The 18,035-nt window shown below is 38.9% G+C and overlaps 1 protein-coding gene across 1 annotated transcript in view; it reads right to left on the bottom strand.

The window, feature by feature from the left end:
- LOC116056200 overlaps positions 1-3,535 on the bottom strand; it is a 44,266-nt gene extending 40,731 nt beyond the window's left edge. Inside the window, exon 1 of the mRNA XM_035995316.1 lies at positions 3,418-3,535. Coding sequence (XP_035851209.1) covers positions 3,418-3,478 — 61 coding nt within the window. The 5' untranslated portion in view covers positions 3,479-3,535. The remainder of the gene's footprint in view (positions 1-3,417) is intronic.
- Positions 3,536-18,035: the final 14,500 nt, after the last annotated feature.

The following is an 18,035-nucleotide window of genomic DNA, read 5'->3' as shown; positions in this document are numbered from 1 at the left end:
TGGTTTTCACAGGGTTGACAGAAAGGGTTTTAACGCAAGCACTGGCTGCTTTTACTTGTGTTTAACTGAATGGAATTTGGGGCCTCGGTATAATTATAGTGAGAGATTGAACTGTTTTGTCAAATTGAGCAGGTGTGAGCATGTAGAGTTTGAAAAGAAAACGCCCAATAACCGTCCCTTGAAGATGTCCATATCATTTGTTCATCTTTTTATGTTAAACCAACACAAAGTATACTCTATATTGAAAAATTTGATTTGAACCAAATTGGGAATGTTCCAGAAATGTCAACCAGAAACTATCTGGAGTGCAGCAGGACCCCAGAAATAAACAATGACAGGTTCTATCTTTGCTGGACAGTAACAGTAAGGACAGAGTTACATTCTGTATCCTGAATAATTCACTTAGACAGAATTAAAGAAATAATAGTGAAGAAAATGACCTGTAATCTACAAAACAGTTATACAAAACACAATGCATGAGTTATCATAAAGCACTTTATTTATTTGCAGATTATATAATTCTCACTTATAATAAAGAGACACTTAAGACTGAAAGCTCATTCAAAACCACACAACAATGTGTAAAAAACATATTAGACTTCCAATGAACATGTTTACAACAGAATTATGAATTAAAATGGATTACTGTTATTATATTACATACATATTATCAGGGAACTGCTTTACATTTGTTTCCATTTATTTTCACTCTGTCTATTTATATTTTCCCCTGTATGTATATTTTTCTATTATTTCACTAAATGTTTGTTCCTTGTCTTGTATCTTGTTCTGTAACTGTTTTGTATCTTGTTGTTTTCACCTCATGTTGATTTGTTCATTCTTTTGTTTTGCACCGGGACTAGAGAACACGTTTCTGTTCCTATATGCACTGTACTGCATTGTATATAAAAGGATGACAATAAAGTTTCTCTTATCGTAAAGGGGCTCTATGTAGTTTTGGCCATTTCTTCGCTGTTTTCTCGCTTTTTGCTCGCAGGTTTCTCTATAGAGCTCCCCCTACAGCTTCAGAATAGATATTTGGCAACGCTGTTGTAAAAACTCACTGGCGACTCTCCCCCCTCCCATCTTCTCCCTCTGGTCATGTGCATTTGTTTTCATATTCATATTCTGAAAACGCAGGTCCGATGTTTGCTCATGTCTGACTCCTCACTCGGTCAGTCTGCCGTTTCCTCTTTCTCTGTTCCTCCGACAATGCTTTCCTAGCTTTCTGCTTCTTTTTTGCCGGCTCAGCCATGACGATAGTATGACAAACTCCATCGCTACCTTGTTCTTATAGTTCGCCGGTTCCTGGATGGGAGCGTGTGCGAGTGCAGTGCCGTGAATCAATTTGTCAAACCAAAGTTGCAAGGTGGTTTTCACTCACAGGTGCTAGGGGGGAGTGAGACAACAACCATTAACACAAAAAAAGTCATATAACCATTCCTATGACTCTGAAGCTGTTGAGTTAAGGTAAATTAAGCTAAAAAAATCTGTACAGTTCCCCTTTAATTTCTAATACATATATACACAGAGATTTAAAAAATTGAGCAAAGCTTTACCTTTAAAAACAATGGGTCAAATCTTCACATTAAGACATAATTATTCAACTGAAATACAAGTTACACTTCGGTTTTTAGATATGACTCAAAATGATGTTACAGTTTTCATCTTTTTTTGGTGAGTTGATGTTGAAGTTGTTGATCAGTGGAGTCTGATAGAAACAGAAGGTTCGCCAACATTTTCATAGGTCACTGTACCTTCATCTTCATCATGATGCTCCTGTGAAAAACAACACAACACACTGGAGATTCTGAGATCAAATGGAACAAATACATCTCCTTTGTTGCTGCAGACACTTAGACTCTAAACAATCCAGTCAGCACTGTTTATTCTTATTGTAAATAGTGAAATATATCATAAAGACAAGCGTTTGATTATTCAGTTTTAAAACTTACAGCATTGCCATCCATCTGGGTTCTGTTTCCTGAAAAGACAAACAAGAGCAGACTTTAGTTTCCACACTGTAAATCTACCTTCATCAATTGTTCTTGTTCATTAGACATTCATTAAATCTTCTTCTAAAGATGACATCTGTGAATGTTCTCACCTTTAGTTCTCATCCATATGTTGACCACCACAACAGTTATTACGAGTGCTGCTAAACCCACAGACACCATGATGACCCTCCACCAGCCTGAAGAGAATAAAAACATGAAATATATTTGTTGTTAAGTCACTATCTAGTTTTGTTGAAGTCTCCTCCTTTGCAGATGATGTATTGTCTTTCCCTGCTCTTGTGTTTCCTTTTAAATTTAGTTTAATATGATATGAAGTAACTAAAAACACAACACATGTTGATGAAGTACCTCAAATTTACCATCTAAAGAGACTAAATGTGAAAGAATAATGTTATCTTAAACGTTAAAATCCATCAAATAAAACCAACTGTACCTGTTTTCTCATGTGAGGACCGGAGGCTTACATCAAACTGCAGCATGTTTCCATTCTTCTTATCTGTCACGTTACACTTCAGTAACTTCTGATGAAGATGAGGAGGAAATGACACACTGGCTGAACAGGTATGCAGTGTTATCTCCATGTCAGTCTCATTACCCTCATACAGCCACTTCACTGTGTGTTCACACCTAGAATTTGTCAACACAGAGCAGTTCAAAGTGACCGTATCATCAGTGTTCTTCTGTTCATCAACTGGTGAAGATGGAGATATTGTGAGAGAAGGACAACAATAGTTAAATTAACTTCACCACTGTAATCATAATTATTGTCATGTTTCAGTATATTGTTCTAACAAGACAGTTAGTAAACATTATGATGTAAATACTCACTGGTAACAACAGACTGAAAAACCTCAGCATCTGGACCTTGCTGTTCTCCAGATCTGAACTGTCTGCAGGTGTAACGACCAACATCCTCCTCTGTGACATTCTTTATAACCAAAGAACATTTCTCTGTAACACTCAGTCTGTCTGGTTTAGCTTTGGAAATCTCATCTTTAACCTGCCCAAGCTCTATCAGCGCTACTGCTGATGTTCCCCCAATACGACTAGAAAGCCAAGTAGTTTGGTCACAGTTGTCCTGAATTATCCCATTTTCACAAGGCAGAGTGACTTCATCTCCAGCTCTGACAGTGAAGGAGAGGGGGTTTTGACCAGCTACTGCTGTTGAAGATGAGACAAACTGAGATAAGAATTTGGCATTTATGTGTATAGTTAGGTTATGTGAGAGGATGATCATTAATTACAACAAAGATCAGCAAACTTGCCTTAATCAAAATCCACTCGACACACCATTTTCAAAACAAACAGCAAACTTGGCTGTTTCATTTATATCAATGTTAGTCACTTAAATACTATCATTAACATTTCTTTTAGTCATGTATGTGTTTTGGGTCCTTACCTGTAAACTGAAGCAGCAGAATCACAAATGACGTAATTTGAATCCGTCTGAATTCAGCCATCGTGCCTCTCCGTCTCTCTCTCTTGTTCTCTCGCCCTCGACTGTCAACGTTTCTGACTTCTTTAGAAGAGATACAGCATTTACTTCCTGTACTGAGTAAAGTGTGACTTCCTTATAGTGACTGAATCAGATTTTATCTTCCTTTCAGCTGCTGATTTCACAGATCAACTTTTCATCTTTTTAATTTCTTGACGATATCTAAACAGCCAAAAAGCCAGATGTGGTTCAGTGTGGAGATAAAGTACTTTAGCCATTGATGAGTTTTCAGACAAGTTCTCAGCCCCACAGATGATGTGGAGAGAATCTGTTGCTCTGTCTTTTGACCAAACCCCTTTTCATTCAAAGTTCAACAAGAGAAGCTTCAGATCAAAATGTAAACTTCTCACACAGAAGGAATCTTTATAGAATCAATTAAAATACTAAAATTTGTCAATCTGCTCGTACACCAGAAATGTACCCCTGGTGCAATATGTCCATACAGGGGAAAATTATGTAATGTTAGTGGTTTGTTTGTTCCTCATGCAGCTTAGTGTTGTTTTCTGAGAACTGAAGGAGAAGTGTTTTAGTGAGAACGTGGTTAACAGCAGCAGCAGAGCTCTGCAGGTTTTAACCTCTGATGATAAGCATCTGTCTCTTTTACAATACTCCTCCCTAAACATAAAGGTATGGACACATTTTATTTGATCGCTCTGACAGAAATACTTTAACTCTCACTACATTTTAAAGTGGCAGTAACCCTGCTGATGTGGTTGTTTGAATTTAGGTCACTTTTCATGACCTTTACCAACATTTCTGACTTCTTTTTTTTTTACCTTCAAGAGAAAGAGTTTTAACGTGTGGAGAGAATCTGCTGCTCTGACTGGACTGATGACCAAACTCCTTCAGTCATCCTTAAAGAGGAACGTTGTTTGTATCAGGTGAGAACTGTAACTGAGTTGTTGTAGTTGGTGAATGTTTCCATCCACCCCCCAACTAAATGTGTCATGTCAGTGTCACCGTCACCACATTGGAAGCATCAAGAGGCGGGAAAACATTCCCACTGACCTGGTGCAGCTGCAGCCGGTAACATTACCTTTACAGCAGCAGAAGAAAGAAGAAGGAGAATCTTAACCCATCTGTACGGTGGACAACAGGGGCAAACACACTGCAACTAAAAAAAAAAAAAACATACAAATAGACCAAACACAAGCAAATTAAGAAAACACACATGCGCAGCATTTAGCAAACGCGCTGCAAATACACACAACACAACCAAATACACAACCACATACCCCTCGTTTGTTTTGTACGGAGCCCCTAGCAGGACATGATTTTTTTGTTTGTTTTTCTGGTGCGATCAAGATTTTTCGTGCTCAGGAGAAACCAATCTGAGTAGCAGTCAGAATAAATGAACAACACAACCAAATGTACCTGATAGTGTCATCAACAAACTTAAAGATGAAGAGGTTACTGTTAACTGATTCCATGCTGTGAAAGTGAAATATTAACTTTAGCCACATAACATTAGCAGCACTTTGTTAGCATCATTTGGCTAGCCTTAGATGGGTTTCTTGTGAGCATGAGATACTTTTGCGTGCACCAGAGCTGCAGGATTCTCCCTATCGACTCAAAGTCTACTTCATCATGTCAGTGGCTCAGTTTGATGCTTAGCTAGTGATACTGGAGCCACATATTTAGAAGAAGACCACCAAAGACAAAGTGGATCACCTTGTCATGGTAATAAATTTTTTGATTTAGGGGTGTGATGGTGTTTGGCTCTATATGTTGCAATATAAAACATATTACCATCACAATATTAATTCAGTCTTCTCAACTGGCTCATGCAAAAATATTCTTAACAGGTTTTCTATAATATCAATTCAAAGTGAGTTCAGGCACTCATCTATTAAAAGGTTTGTAATGTTGCTGTCCATGGTGCTGAAGACGATTATGAATTCACTTGGAGTCACTTTACAAATGTAACTGTTTGAAAGCCGTGTTAAATCATTAATTTTTGATTTAGGGGTGTGATGCTGTTTGGTTCTTTATGTTGCAATACAAATCATATTACCATCACCATATTAATTCAGTCTTCTCAGCTGGCTTTATGAGCAGTGCAGAGTGGGAGCGGAGCAATAAAAGCAGCATCTTTTAAACTCTGAGCATGTGTTTCTATCAGAGTAGTCCTACCTAAACATAAAGACATGGACATAAACAATGACAGGTTAGGTCTTTGCTGGACAATAACAGTAAGGACAGAGTTACATTCTGTATCCTGAATAATTCACTTTGACACAATTAAAGAAATAAAAGCAAAGAAAATGAACGGTAAAATGCACAGTTCAGTTATACAAAACACAACGCATGAGTTGATATAAAGCACTTTTTTATTTGCAGATTATATAATTCTTATAAAAAAGAGACTATTAAGGCTGAAAGCTAATTTAAAACCACACAACAAAGTTTAAAAAGGCATATTAGACTTAGAATGAAAATGTTTACAGCAGAGTTATGAATAAAAATGAATTATGATTGTGATGTTATTACATGTTGCATAAATATCCTCAGGGAACTGCTTTACATTTCCTTTTTTCCCTCTGTGTATTTACATTTAGTACATGTGTATTGATATTTTTGTGTGTACCTTGTTTTGTATCTTGTTGTTTCCACCTTATGTTGATTATTTTGTTTTGCACCGGGACTAGAGAACAGGGGTGTCAGACTGGGGGTGGGAATGGGACTGAGTACCCAGGGCCCCTCATGTGAGGAGGGCCCAAGATGATGCTAGAATGAATAGCTGTGGATGTGGGGAGGGGCCCACAGAGAATGCCTTTCTACAGGGCCCCAAATTTTTAGCTACGCCCCTGCTAGGGAAACACAATTTCTTTTTTGTACAGTACTACTCTGTATATGAAAGGATGAGGAAAGTGTCTCTCATTCTAATTTCTTTTCTATACAAAGATATTTAATAACTCAGGCAAAGCTTAACCATTAAAAGCAATGAGTAAAATCTTAACATCAAGACTAAAATATTAAACGGGTTAGACTTAAACTTCAAGACTTGAGGTGTAAAGACTCAACACATAAGATAGCCTAATACTAAAATTTACGTTACAAGCATTTTTTTTCATTTCTTTTACGAGTTGAAGTTGTTGATCAGTGGAGTCTGATAGAAGCAGACGGTTCTCCAACGTCTTCATAGGTCACTGTACCTTCATCTTCATCATGATGCTCCTGTAAAAAAAAAAAAAAACACAACACAGTGGAGATTCTGAGACAAATAAATCCGGTAACACTTTATAATAAGGTTACATGAATTACCATGAATTCATGCATGAAAAAACAGGAATTCATTCTTGTAGTACTTCATGAACTATCAGTAATGTACAAGGATTAATAACACAAAGAATATCATGCATGACTTAATGCAGGAACAATACGTTAATTAATGCATAAATTAAGGTATTTCATGATTTCTGATTTATTATTGATGTTCACGTCTTCTTCATGGGTAAATCTGCAGTTAAAGTGACAGGCTAAGAAACAGAACTGTAGTGTCGTTATCATGATTAAGTTAGTCTATATCCTTCACGTTCCATTTCTGGGATTGCTCCGGTGCTGCAGGAAATTCCGCCTGATGCATGTATTTTCCGTTTCCCTCCTCTTTCTTTGTGTTGGAATTCTAAACTCTGGTGGATTTCTGAGGACTATGGTTAACTGCTCCTCAGATCTCTGCAGGGTAAATCCAGACAGCTAGCTAGACTATCTGTCCAATCTGAGTTTTCTCTCACACGACTATTTTGCAAAGGCTCTGTGCGGAGTTTAGCACCGGCCATGACGATTCTGATTGGATTAAATAAATGCCATTAAACCAGAGCATGTTTTCCTCCCATCACTGAATGCTATGTGGAGTAGCCAGACCCTCCTTAAGCGTGCTTTGGAGGAGGGTCTGGCAAAGCGAGACTATGATTAAGTAAACGTTACTTCTTCATTACTTCATTATGTTTGTGGCCCTTCAAACAAAGTGCTGACCTGGTCCATCTATAACAATGATAAATAAGATATTATAAATGGTGGCATAAAATTAAATGAATTAAGAATTAAAGGAGTGGGTTGGCAAACTAATACTGAGTTCATTACATAGACACAAAATACAGTATACTGCAGATGCATTTTAACAGTTGCTTTATTCACAACAACATAAGGCACTTAAACAGTAATGCCTGAGAACAATGCTCACCCAAGTAGGATATTTATGAATATGAACAATTCTTTTTTTTTACTAACTTCTAAGTGTCTGTACACTTGGAATTTCTTGACAACTTTTTTATTTTCATTTGAGGGGTCACAAAGATGATTGCTGCATATGCCACCATTAATCACATTTCATTTATCAATGTTAAAGATGGACCAGGTCAGAACTTGATTTGAAGGGCCACAAACATGATGAAGTAATGTTTAGTTTATCATGATTACAACACTACTCTTCAGTTTCTCTAGCCTGTCACTTTAACTGCAGATTCACCCATGAAGAAGACATGAACATCATTAATAAATCAGAAATCATGATGGCTGAAATACCTTAATTGATGCATTAATTAATTCATTGTTCCTGCATTAAGTCGTGCATGAGCTACTTTTAATCCTTGTACATTACTGATAGTTCATGAAGTACTACATGAATGAAATCCTGCTTTTTCATGCATGAATTCCAAATCTCCTTTGTTGCTGCAGCCACTGAGATTCAAAACAATCCAGTCAGCACTGTTTATTCTTTTGTAAATAGTGAAATATATTATAAACACAAGTGTTTGATTATACAGTTTTAAAACTTACAGCATTGCCATCCATCTGGGTTCTGTTTCCTGAAAAAAGACAAAAAAAGAGCAGACTTTAGTTTCCACACTGTAAATCTACGTTTATGGAATGGAATGGGAATGGAAATGTATTTATTTGAAACAGGGACAATGCACAAATAAACATTCAACTTGTAATACAAGAGAATATGACTTGGGCCAGGTTATAGCAACAATTGCTAATTTCCACCTGTAGTCCCTGGGCAGGTATGACAATTATAAAACTAACAATTTAAAAAAGAAATTTAACAGGACTATAGATGACGTGGTGACCAAAGTAATTAAAAACAAACAGTCTAGCAAAAAAAAAAACAGGAGCGCCAACAGCCCACTCACTCTCTCCCTCCCTCCTCCCCAGCACACACACTCAGACAGAAGCAGCAGCTTACGCACATTTGAGTGCAATCCAACTCTAGACACTCATACACACACGGATACACACACAGACACAAATTTATCAAATCTTCTTGTTTATAAAAATGAAATATCACCTTTAGTTCTCATCCATATGTTGACCGCCACAACAGTTATTATGAGTGCTGCTAAACCCACAGACACAATGATGAACCGCAAATAACCTGAAGATAAGAATAAACATATTAAATGGAGATATTCACATTGGGGAAAGCATGTTTATTCTCATTTAGCTTACCTTGTTTGGTTAGAGTGCCATCCTTTGCAGATGTTTTGTTTCTCCCCCCTGATTTATTTGAATATGATATGAAAGAACAAAACACAACAAATAATGATAAAATACCTCATGTGTACCACTGGAATAGACTAAATGAGAAATAATAATGTAATCTTAAAACTTTAAATTCATTAAATAACAACCAACTGTACCTGTTTTCTTACAAGAGGACTGGGGGCCGACATTACACAGCAGAGTGTTTCCATTCTTCTTATCTGTCACGTTACACTTCAGTAACTTCTGATGAAGATGAGGAGGAAATGACACTCTGGCTGAACAGGTATCTGGTGTTATCTTCACGTCATTCTCATTACCCTCATACAGCCACTTCACTGAGTGTTCACACTTATCATATGACAACACAAAGCAGATCAAGGTGACTGTATTATTCCCCTTATCCTCAATCACTGGTGAAGATGGAGATATTATGAGAGAAAGACAACAAGAGTAAAATTAACATCATCACTGTAATCATAACTATTGTAATGTGTCAGTATGTTGTTGTAACGAGAGTTTGAAAACTATTTATGTAACTCACAGTAAACAACAGACAGAAAAACCTCAGCATCTGGACCTTGTTGTTGTCCTGATTTGTTGAACTGTCTGCAGGTGTAACGTCTAACATCATCACCTGTGACATTCTTCATAACCAGAGAACATCTCTCTGTAACACTCAGTCTGTCTGACTTAGCTTTGCGAATCCCATCTTTAATCTGTCCAAGATTAACCAGCTCTACTGCTGCTCCCCCTTTACGACTAGAAAGCCAGAAAGTTTGGTCACAGTTGTTCTTTTGTTTTATAACATTTTCACAAGGCAGAGTGACATCATCTTCAACTCTGACAGTGACAGAGAGGGGATTTTGTCCAGTTATCGCTGTTGAAGATTAGAGCAAAATAAGAATAAATAAGAATATGGCATGTATGTTTATAGTCAGGCTATGTTTGAGGATGATTATTACAAAAAAACAACAAAGATCAGCACAGTAATCCACTCGACACACCATGTTCAAAACAAACAGCAAACTTGGCCGTCTCACTTAAATCAATGTAAGTTATTCAAATACTATCATTAACATTTATATTAGTCATGTATGTGTTTTGGGTCCTTACCTGTAAACTGGAGCATCAGAATCACAAATAAAGTTATTTGAATCCGTCTGAATTCAGCCATCGTTCCTCTCCGTCTCTCTCTCTTGTTCTCTCGCCCTCGACTGTCAACGTTTCTGACTTCTTTAGGAGAAATACAGCATTTACTTCCCGTTCTGAGTAAAGTGTGACTTCCTTATAGTGACTGAATCCTTTTGTATCCTTCCTTTCAGCTGCTAAATTACAAACACAGATCAACTTTTAATCTTTTTAATTTCTTGACGATATCTAAACAGCCAAAAAGCCAGATGTGGTTCAACGTGGATATAAAGTACTTGAGCCACTGATGAGTTTTCAGACGAGTTCTCAGCCCCACAGATGATGTGGAGAGAATCTGTTGCTCTGTCTTTTGACCAAACCCCTTTTCATTCAAAGTTCAACAAGAGAAGCTTCAGGTCAAAATGTAAACTTCTCACACAGAAGGAATCTTTATAGAATCAATTAAAACGCTGAAATTAGTCAATCTGCTCGTACACCAGAAATGTACCCCTGGTGCAATCAGTCCATACAGGGGAAAATGATGACATGTTACTGGTTTGTTGGTTCATCGTGTATCTTAGTGTTGTTTTCTGAGAACTGAAGGGGAAGTGATTGGTGAGGTAACACCAGCAGCAGAGATCTGCAGGTTTTACCCTCTGATGATAAGCATCTGTCTCTGTTACAGTACTCCTCCCTAAACATAAAGGTATGGACACATTTGTATTGGTCGCAGTGAGAGAAATGTTTTAACTGTCACTACATTTTAAGGTGGCAGTAGGCTCATTTTGCAATTTGAATTTAGGTCACAGTTCAAGACCTGACCAATGTTTTTTTACCTTTAAGAGAAAGAGATTAAACGTGAGCACTGGCTGTTTCATTGACTTTAAATCAATTATTCCCTCTTTTAATTGTGTTTAACTTGATGGAAATTGGGGCATCTGCTCAATTATTTTTTTGCTAAAGTGAGCTGGTGTTAGCATTACATTTTCACATTTACTAAATATTTTCACAGAATTTAAAAAAAATTATTTCTATAACAAAGACAGTTTACTTTCCACTATGAAAAGCATGACGATCAGACACCTTCCTGCAGCACGCTTGGTCAACACCACAAAATTAAAATATATAAATAAAATATTTTCTTTACAGGTGTCCCAAAACATTGATTAAGGCGAGACACGGCAGGCAAAAACATCGTTTTTTTTTCACTACTCAATTTTGAGATTTTGGGCTATTTGTCTTCAATAACATGTATTCTTTCAGAGTTGTGGTGAAAAAAAAATAAAAAATACACATTTAGGTCTTTATTTTACTACACTTTGTGTGTTTGTGTGTAGATTTCTCCTAAATTCGACAAAAGTTGGCGTTCTACATCATCTCGCTGCTCCGCGATCGCTGTCTGCACCCTGTCATGACATATGCCGTTAGAAAGCTCTCTCTCTCCTCTGCAATGTTGTCGCATCCAAATATGGTCATTTCCTTTTTATCAGCAACCAATCGTGAAAGTGAAAGGGGGGATTTAACTCTAAATGCGCAATCTCATTGCCTGATGCCAATTTCTGACGTGATCGAAATCATCGAAAATCATCTCAGAGAAGATGAAAACAGTTGTCATTAGCAAGAAGACACAGGATTAAAAACTAAGACAGCAGATGATGAAATGGCATCACATGTTACGTTGATGTGTAAACTGTCGTTGGGAAAACACGAGTGTTCAGACAGTGGAGGTAATCAGTCTCTCTCTCTCTCTCTCTCTCTCTCTCTCTCTCTCTCTCTCTCTCTCTTTCCAAGCAGTTTACAGAAATTCATAGCCTACATGTCATATATTGAATATGTAGGTGTCACATATATACTATTCTAATATAATTACTATACAATACTAAACAAATCTGTAATTTTGGGATCCTAAGTGGTTGTGAGTCCCTCAGGCGGTGGCAGGCAGATATATATTTAGCTGTCAGTGGAGCGGCTGTCACCTCTCCTGGGAGAGCTTCTGGCTTCTTTACTGGTGTTAACTTTTTTTTGGCTATTTTTCCAAGGTGTAAATCTCTTAGTGAAGATAGTTTTTCCCAGTGGAGGAGGAAGTGCATCTCTGTCTGACCCAGTTGCTGGTCACTGAGCCTTGATTTGCTTTCTGCAATGTTGTAAATATTGGTCTTTTGAATGATCATCATAAGAAGCTCATCCCTGTGTATCACCGGATGTCCAGTGACAGTGCAGCATGGAGGCACTCAGAATGCCAACGCATGCCTCAACTTGGTTATATGGGCCCGATGTCCAAAAACAGTCTTTGTGGGGAAAAGCAGGGTTGAGGCTGCAGTCAGTATGGCTATTTCTACATTCAATGAGTGTACCTCTGCCATGCTGGCTGTGATGGAGAAATTGTGGCTTCAGAGCACAGACTGTCAATGCAATGAAGGATGATGACATGGTTAGGATCTCAAAAGCCAAAAGTGTCCATTCCACCAGTGCAAAGCGGAGCCTTAAAAGTGTCAGAACAGCCAAAAAAGTGAAAAGACACCAGCAGGAGATGGAGGAGGGCCCTACATATGGTGCTGGCTTGGATATGTAGACTGTAAACTAACTTGGGGGAACTATGTTATGTAATGGTTGTGTTCTGTCAGTTCGAAGTTTGTGATGTAATGGTCTTCAGTTGAAGGCCATGTTGATGTGTGTGTGATTTGGATGTTATGATCAGTGATGAATGAAGCAATAATGAGTTGTGGATGTTAAACAGTGTGATACATGGATCTTACTTGGACCTAAAGGGATATGTGTCTGTAATTCATGGCTTTCAATAGAAATTAGTGGAACTTTGCTATAAAAATCTTTAAAGCCCGTTTTCTCAAAATGACTTTTCTCTCATACTCCAAGTCCGAAATCTCCACTTCAGTAGCACCTTTATACACTAAACTTTACAGTCTTATACCTATTTATATTATGAAGACATTTACAGAGGGAGTTGTAAATATATTATTCCTAGCCTGATTTATATAACATTTTATTCCAAAAAACATGGCGAAAATCCAGTAGATATCCATAAATCCCTCTGTAATTCTTTTACCATCTGTATGTGAACACAATGAAAATATAATTTTGAACCTGGCTTTATCCAATACAACAAATTAGCGCATAGTTAATTATATAATGCCTAATTTATATATTAAAACATTAAATTACAGAAAACTAATACATTTTTGTCTCATCTTAATGTAAGTAATCAACTGGGAGAGTTTCATGGTGATATCTGTTAAAAATGTTACCCTATTCACCTGTAGTGTCTCGCCTTTAGAGTGAGTTCAGGTGCTGATTTATTATAAGGCATGGATACCCAAACCGAGCCCAACGGGTCCCGACGGTACCTGGCGGGCCGGGCCGGGTTCGGACAGATATTTAGAAATGATGGTCGGGTTAGGGTCACATCAGCGTGATAAGGCATTTGTTGTAAAAAGGTGCTGCAGCTCCTTTAAGAGAGCTCAGTGCGTGTGAGGATGTGTGTGTGTGGAAAGTGGGCAGAAGAGATATAGAGAAAGAGGAAGCAGACGTGTTGTGTGCAAACAGAGTTGGTGCAATAAGTTAAGTTTTGTAGCTACACAGTGTGTGCGGTGTCAGACTAGACTGTCAGCCAGACTGAAAGTCAAGTTCATTCATTGTCTCACCAGAAACAGGATATTAACCCTGACGATATTCATGTTATAACATCGGCCCTGGAGGTAACGAGTCTCCCCTGGTTTTCTGACCACGGTCGGAAAAGAAGCAATCAGGAAAGGTTAACACATTGAACATTTTAACAGCTTATTACCGTGTGCTGATGCCTCATCTGTTGACATTTCCGAATGCCTTCCTACAGTTGCTTAATAAAAGCTTTCCACACAAAAACGTAGCCTACATGTGTCATTAGTATGAGAAAAAAATTAGATTTTAACTGTGTCAGGCTCAGACACAAATTTCTTAATGCCTGTCGGGCTCAGGGCCAGGTTCGGTCACGGCTCTGTCGGACGCGGGCCGGGCTCGGACAGAAAAATTCGGCCCGATCCGGACTCTAATTTATTAAGAGGTTTGTAGTGGTGCTGTCCATGGTGCTGAAATGGATGATGAATTCACTTGGAGTCACTGCATCAATTTAACGGTTTCAAAGCCGTGTAATATATTCAACTACAAAGCACGATTAAACAACAACAACAACAACACAACAGAGAACAGAGGACAACAGAATCATGTTCAGCAGTTAGAACTATCACAGTTTAGTTCTAACCGTGGTCAACAGTCAGAGCTTCCAGCTGAAAGGATTGTTACTGAACAGAAATAGGTTTATAAAAATGAACTTTGGAGATTGCTGATCTTTGAGGATTTCCCTGGTTGGTGAAGTTTTTTTAGGGATCTGTTCATTATGAATTAAGCTGACAGGTGAAGATTCCAACATTTACTCCAAAACACCAGTGAATATCCAAAGCTTTAAAATGTCTCTCGGGTGCTGTGGTCTCTTATTTGTTTGCTCTGTTAACGGCGGCGTAGAGGTCTCTGGGATCAGCAGAGGCTCCGGCAGGAGAGGAGGAAGCTTTCACAGAGCTGTAGGTCACTGAATCACCTTCATCATCATCATCATCATCATCAACATCATTTCTAACCCGTACCTGAGAAGTAAGAAGGAAACACCACCCAACTTAAGGCTGTTTTATGCTTCTGCGTCAACTCCACGACGTAGCTACACTGTCCTCCTATGGAGTCGTGACCCTTTCGGAGTTCTGCGTTGGGGTTGCTTTGCATCGCAGTGAATTTCACCGCCATACTGCAGGTGTCTGCCAACCAGTTTATGTTATGTTAACAAGCAGTTACAAACGGATAACCCCGTCATTGTAACCAAAATACGTCTGAGTTTATTTGCAAAGCTTACCTACTACAGTAGGCTGCATGAAACACCGACTATCAACACACAGGACCAGTTGACCAATCACAGTCCTTGTGGTCTGCGTCACCTCGACGCAAAGTTACACATTTTTGGAGGTGCACGTCGAGCTACGGCGGAGGTCTTGGAGGGGGGATCGCAGCGACGTAGAGGGGTCTGCGGGGGTAGGCCGTCGATTCGACACAGAAGCATAGATCAATTCAATTCAATTCAATTTTATTTATAGTATCAAATCATAACAAGAGTTATCTCGAGACACTTTACAGATAGAGTAGGTCTAGACCACACTCTATAATTACAAAGCCCCAACAGTTACAGTAATTCCCTCAAGAGCAAGCATTAGCAGTGGCTATTGCGACAGTGGTGAGGAAAAACTCCCTTTCAGGAAGAAACCTCAGCAGACCCAGACCCAGACTCTTGGTAGGCGGTATCTGACGGTGCCGGTTGGGGGTGTGATGAACAGTGGTAATAATAGTCACAAAGATAATGGAACAGTGACTACAATGGTAGTAGTTTGTGTCATAGTAGGGCACAGCAAAAGACATTTAGGAGCTCTTCTAGAGAACACCTTTCTGTTCCTATATGGACTGTACTGCATTGTTAGCCTGACAAGCCAGACCCACATCCAGATGTTGGGTCTGGGAACTCCCCATTGGCAGGGCTCAATCCGAGGGGCGGGATAAATGGTTGTCATTCAAATTCCCTCTGCACGCAATAGGATAGTGCTACAATCAAGCAGAGCAACAAAGAAGGTAGCTAAGCTAGTTGATAGATTAAACTTTTGCCGTATCCAGTCGGCAAAACTCGGAACACATCTTCCTTTTTTAAGAATGACTTCAGTGCCGTTCTTTGTTTTTTTCTCAAAGAAAAGCTTATGCTGTTCACCTGCAGCAGAAGCCATAAGCCCGCCCACCGACTCTATACACGATGTGATTGGCCTGACCAGAATTTGGTTTTTCCAGCTCACAAGCCAACGGAGAGTTGCTAGACTGACTCTGGCTGCAAATTACATTTGCTGCTGCTAGGGTGGGTCTAGATTTCTAGGCTACTGCATTGTATATAGAAGGATGACAATAAAGTTTCTCTCATCTTAATTTCTAATACATATATACACAGAGATTTAAAAACTTGAGCAAAGCTTTACCTTTAAAAGCAATGAGTCGAATCCTAACATCAAGACGTAATTGATAAACTGAAATACAAGTTACACTTAGGTTTTAAGATATGACTCAAAAGTATGTTACAGTTTTTCTCTTTTTCTGGTGAGTTGATGTTGAAGTTGTTGATCAGTGGAGTCTGATAGAAACAGAAGGTTCTCCAACGTTTTCATAGGTCACTGTACCTTCATCTTCATCATGATGCTCCTGTGAAAAACAACACAACACACTGGAGATTCTGAGATCAAATGGAACAAATACATCTCCTTTGTTGCTGCAGCCACTTAGACTCTAAACAATCCAGTCAGCACTGTTTATTCTTATTGTAAATAGTGAAATATATCATAAAGACAAGCGTTTGATTATACAGTTTTAAAACTCACAGCATTGCCATCCATCTGGGTTCTGTTTCCTGAAAAGACAAAAAAAGAGCAGACTTTAGTTTCCACACTGTAAATCTACCTTCATCAATAGTTCTTGTTCATCAGACATTCATTACATCTTCTTCTAAAGATGACATCTGTGAATGTTCTCACCTTTAGTTCTCATCCATATGTTGACCACCACAACAGTTATTACGAGTGCTGCTAAACCCACAGACACCATGATGACCCTCCACCAGCCTGAAGAGAATAAAAACATGAAATATATTTGGGCTGCAGCTTTCTGTTCTATTCAAAATCCTGTAGCTCAAAGAGAACAAACGTGCTTTCTCCAACGTGAATATCTCCATTTACAGCCATGTGTCGGTCTGACATTCATACTTTAGACTTCATAAGGAGAGAGAGAGAGAGAGAGAGAGAGAGAGAGAGAGAGAGAGAGAGAGAGAGAGAGAGCCTCCTGCTCCTCATACTCGCTTGAGTAGAGGGAGGAGTAGAACTCTACGGCTCGCCTTCTTATCTGCCTCGGCTCCATGATCTCCTGCCCTGTGTCTGAAAGCAGTGTGTGGATTACCCGCCTCTGTCCATTCTTCCTCTCCAGGCCGAAGAAGAAGCTAGAGGGAGCATCCATCTCCGAGATGGTCTGGAATCGGGACCTGACCAGTGCACCCTGTACTTTAACGTCCAGCAGGTCGGCTAAAGCTAGCTTTTTGATTTTGAGGACTTCAAAATGTCCTCGATCTCCTGTGGACTCACTTAATTTCTCTAGTTCCACTATATCACTCTCCAGGTCCTGCATAGATCTGGTGATGTCACCTGTGACGTTGAGGGTGTGCTGTTGACATAGAAGCTTGATTTCTGTCTTACCATGGTCCCACCACTGCCTAAGACTGCTAAAATCACCCTTTCTCTGTCTAAAAATATCCCAAAAATAAATAAGCACCTCTCTAAATTTTTTGTCAGAAGTTAAAACCGAGTTAAAATGCCAGTAGGCACTTTTCGGCTTCACATCCCTAATAAAAACATGACATAAAACCAAAGAGTGATCAGTAAAAACAGCAGGAACAATATTACACACTTTAAAAATATTAAAATGTTGTTTAAAACAATAAATACGATCTAATCTGGCTGAGGAGATCCTACTCTCTCTAAGGTGGGACCATGTGTACTGTCGGCAGTCTGCATGCATCCTTCTCCATACATCCACCAGGCCATGGCTGGAGACCAGCCGCCCCAGAGCATGCTGGGAAGCTGGATGCGGCTCTGCATGATTACGATCTAAAAAATCATTTGCAGTACAGTTAAAATCCCCACCCAATAATAAAAAATCCTCCGATGCACAGTCATTTAAAACCCCACCTACCTTTTCTAAAAAGATCTTTCTCTCTGCACCGGTTGTTGGGGCATACAGGTTAATAAAAACAGCCGTAAAATGATCAAACCGAGCTTTGACTAAAAGCAGCC

Source organism: Sander lucioperca, chromosome 19 (genome assembly GCF_008315115.2).
Source record: "Sander lucioperca isolate FBNREF2018 chromosome 19, SLUC_FBN_1.2, whole genome shotgun sequence".
In the NCBI taxonomy this organism is placed as follows: Eukaryota; Metazoa; Chordata; class Actinopteri; order Perciformes; family Percidae; genus Sander; species Sander lucioperca.
The sequence above is the reverse complement of the archived record's forward strand: the minus strand, read 5'-3'. Positions and strand labels throughout refer to the sequence as shown.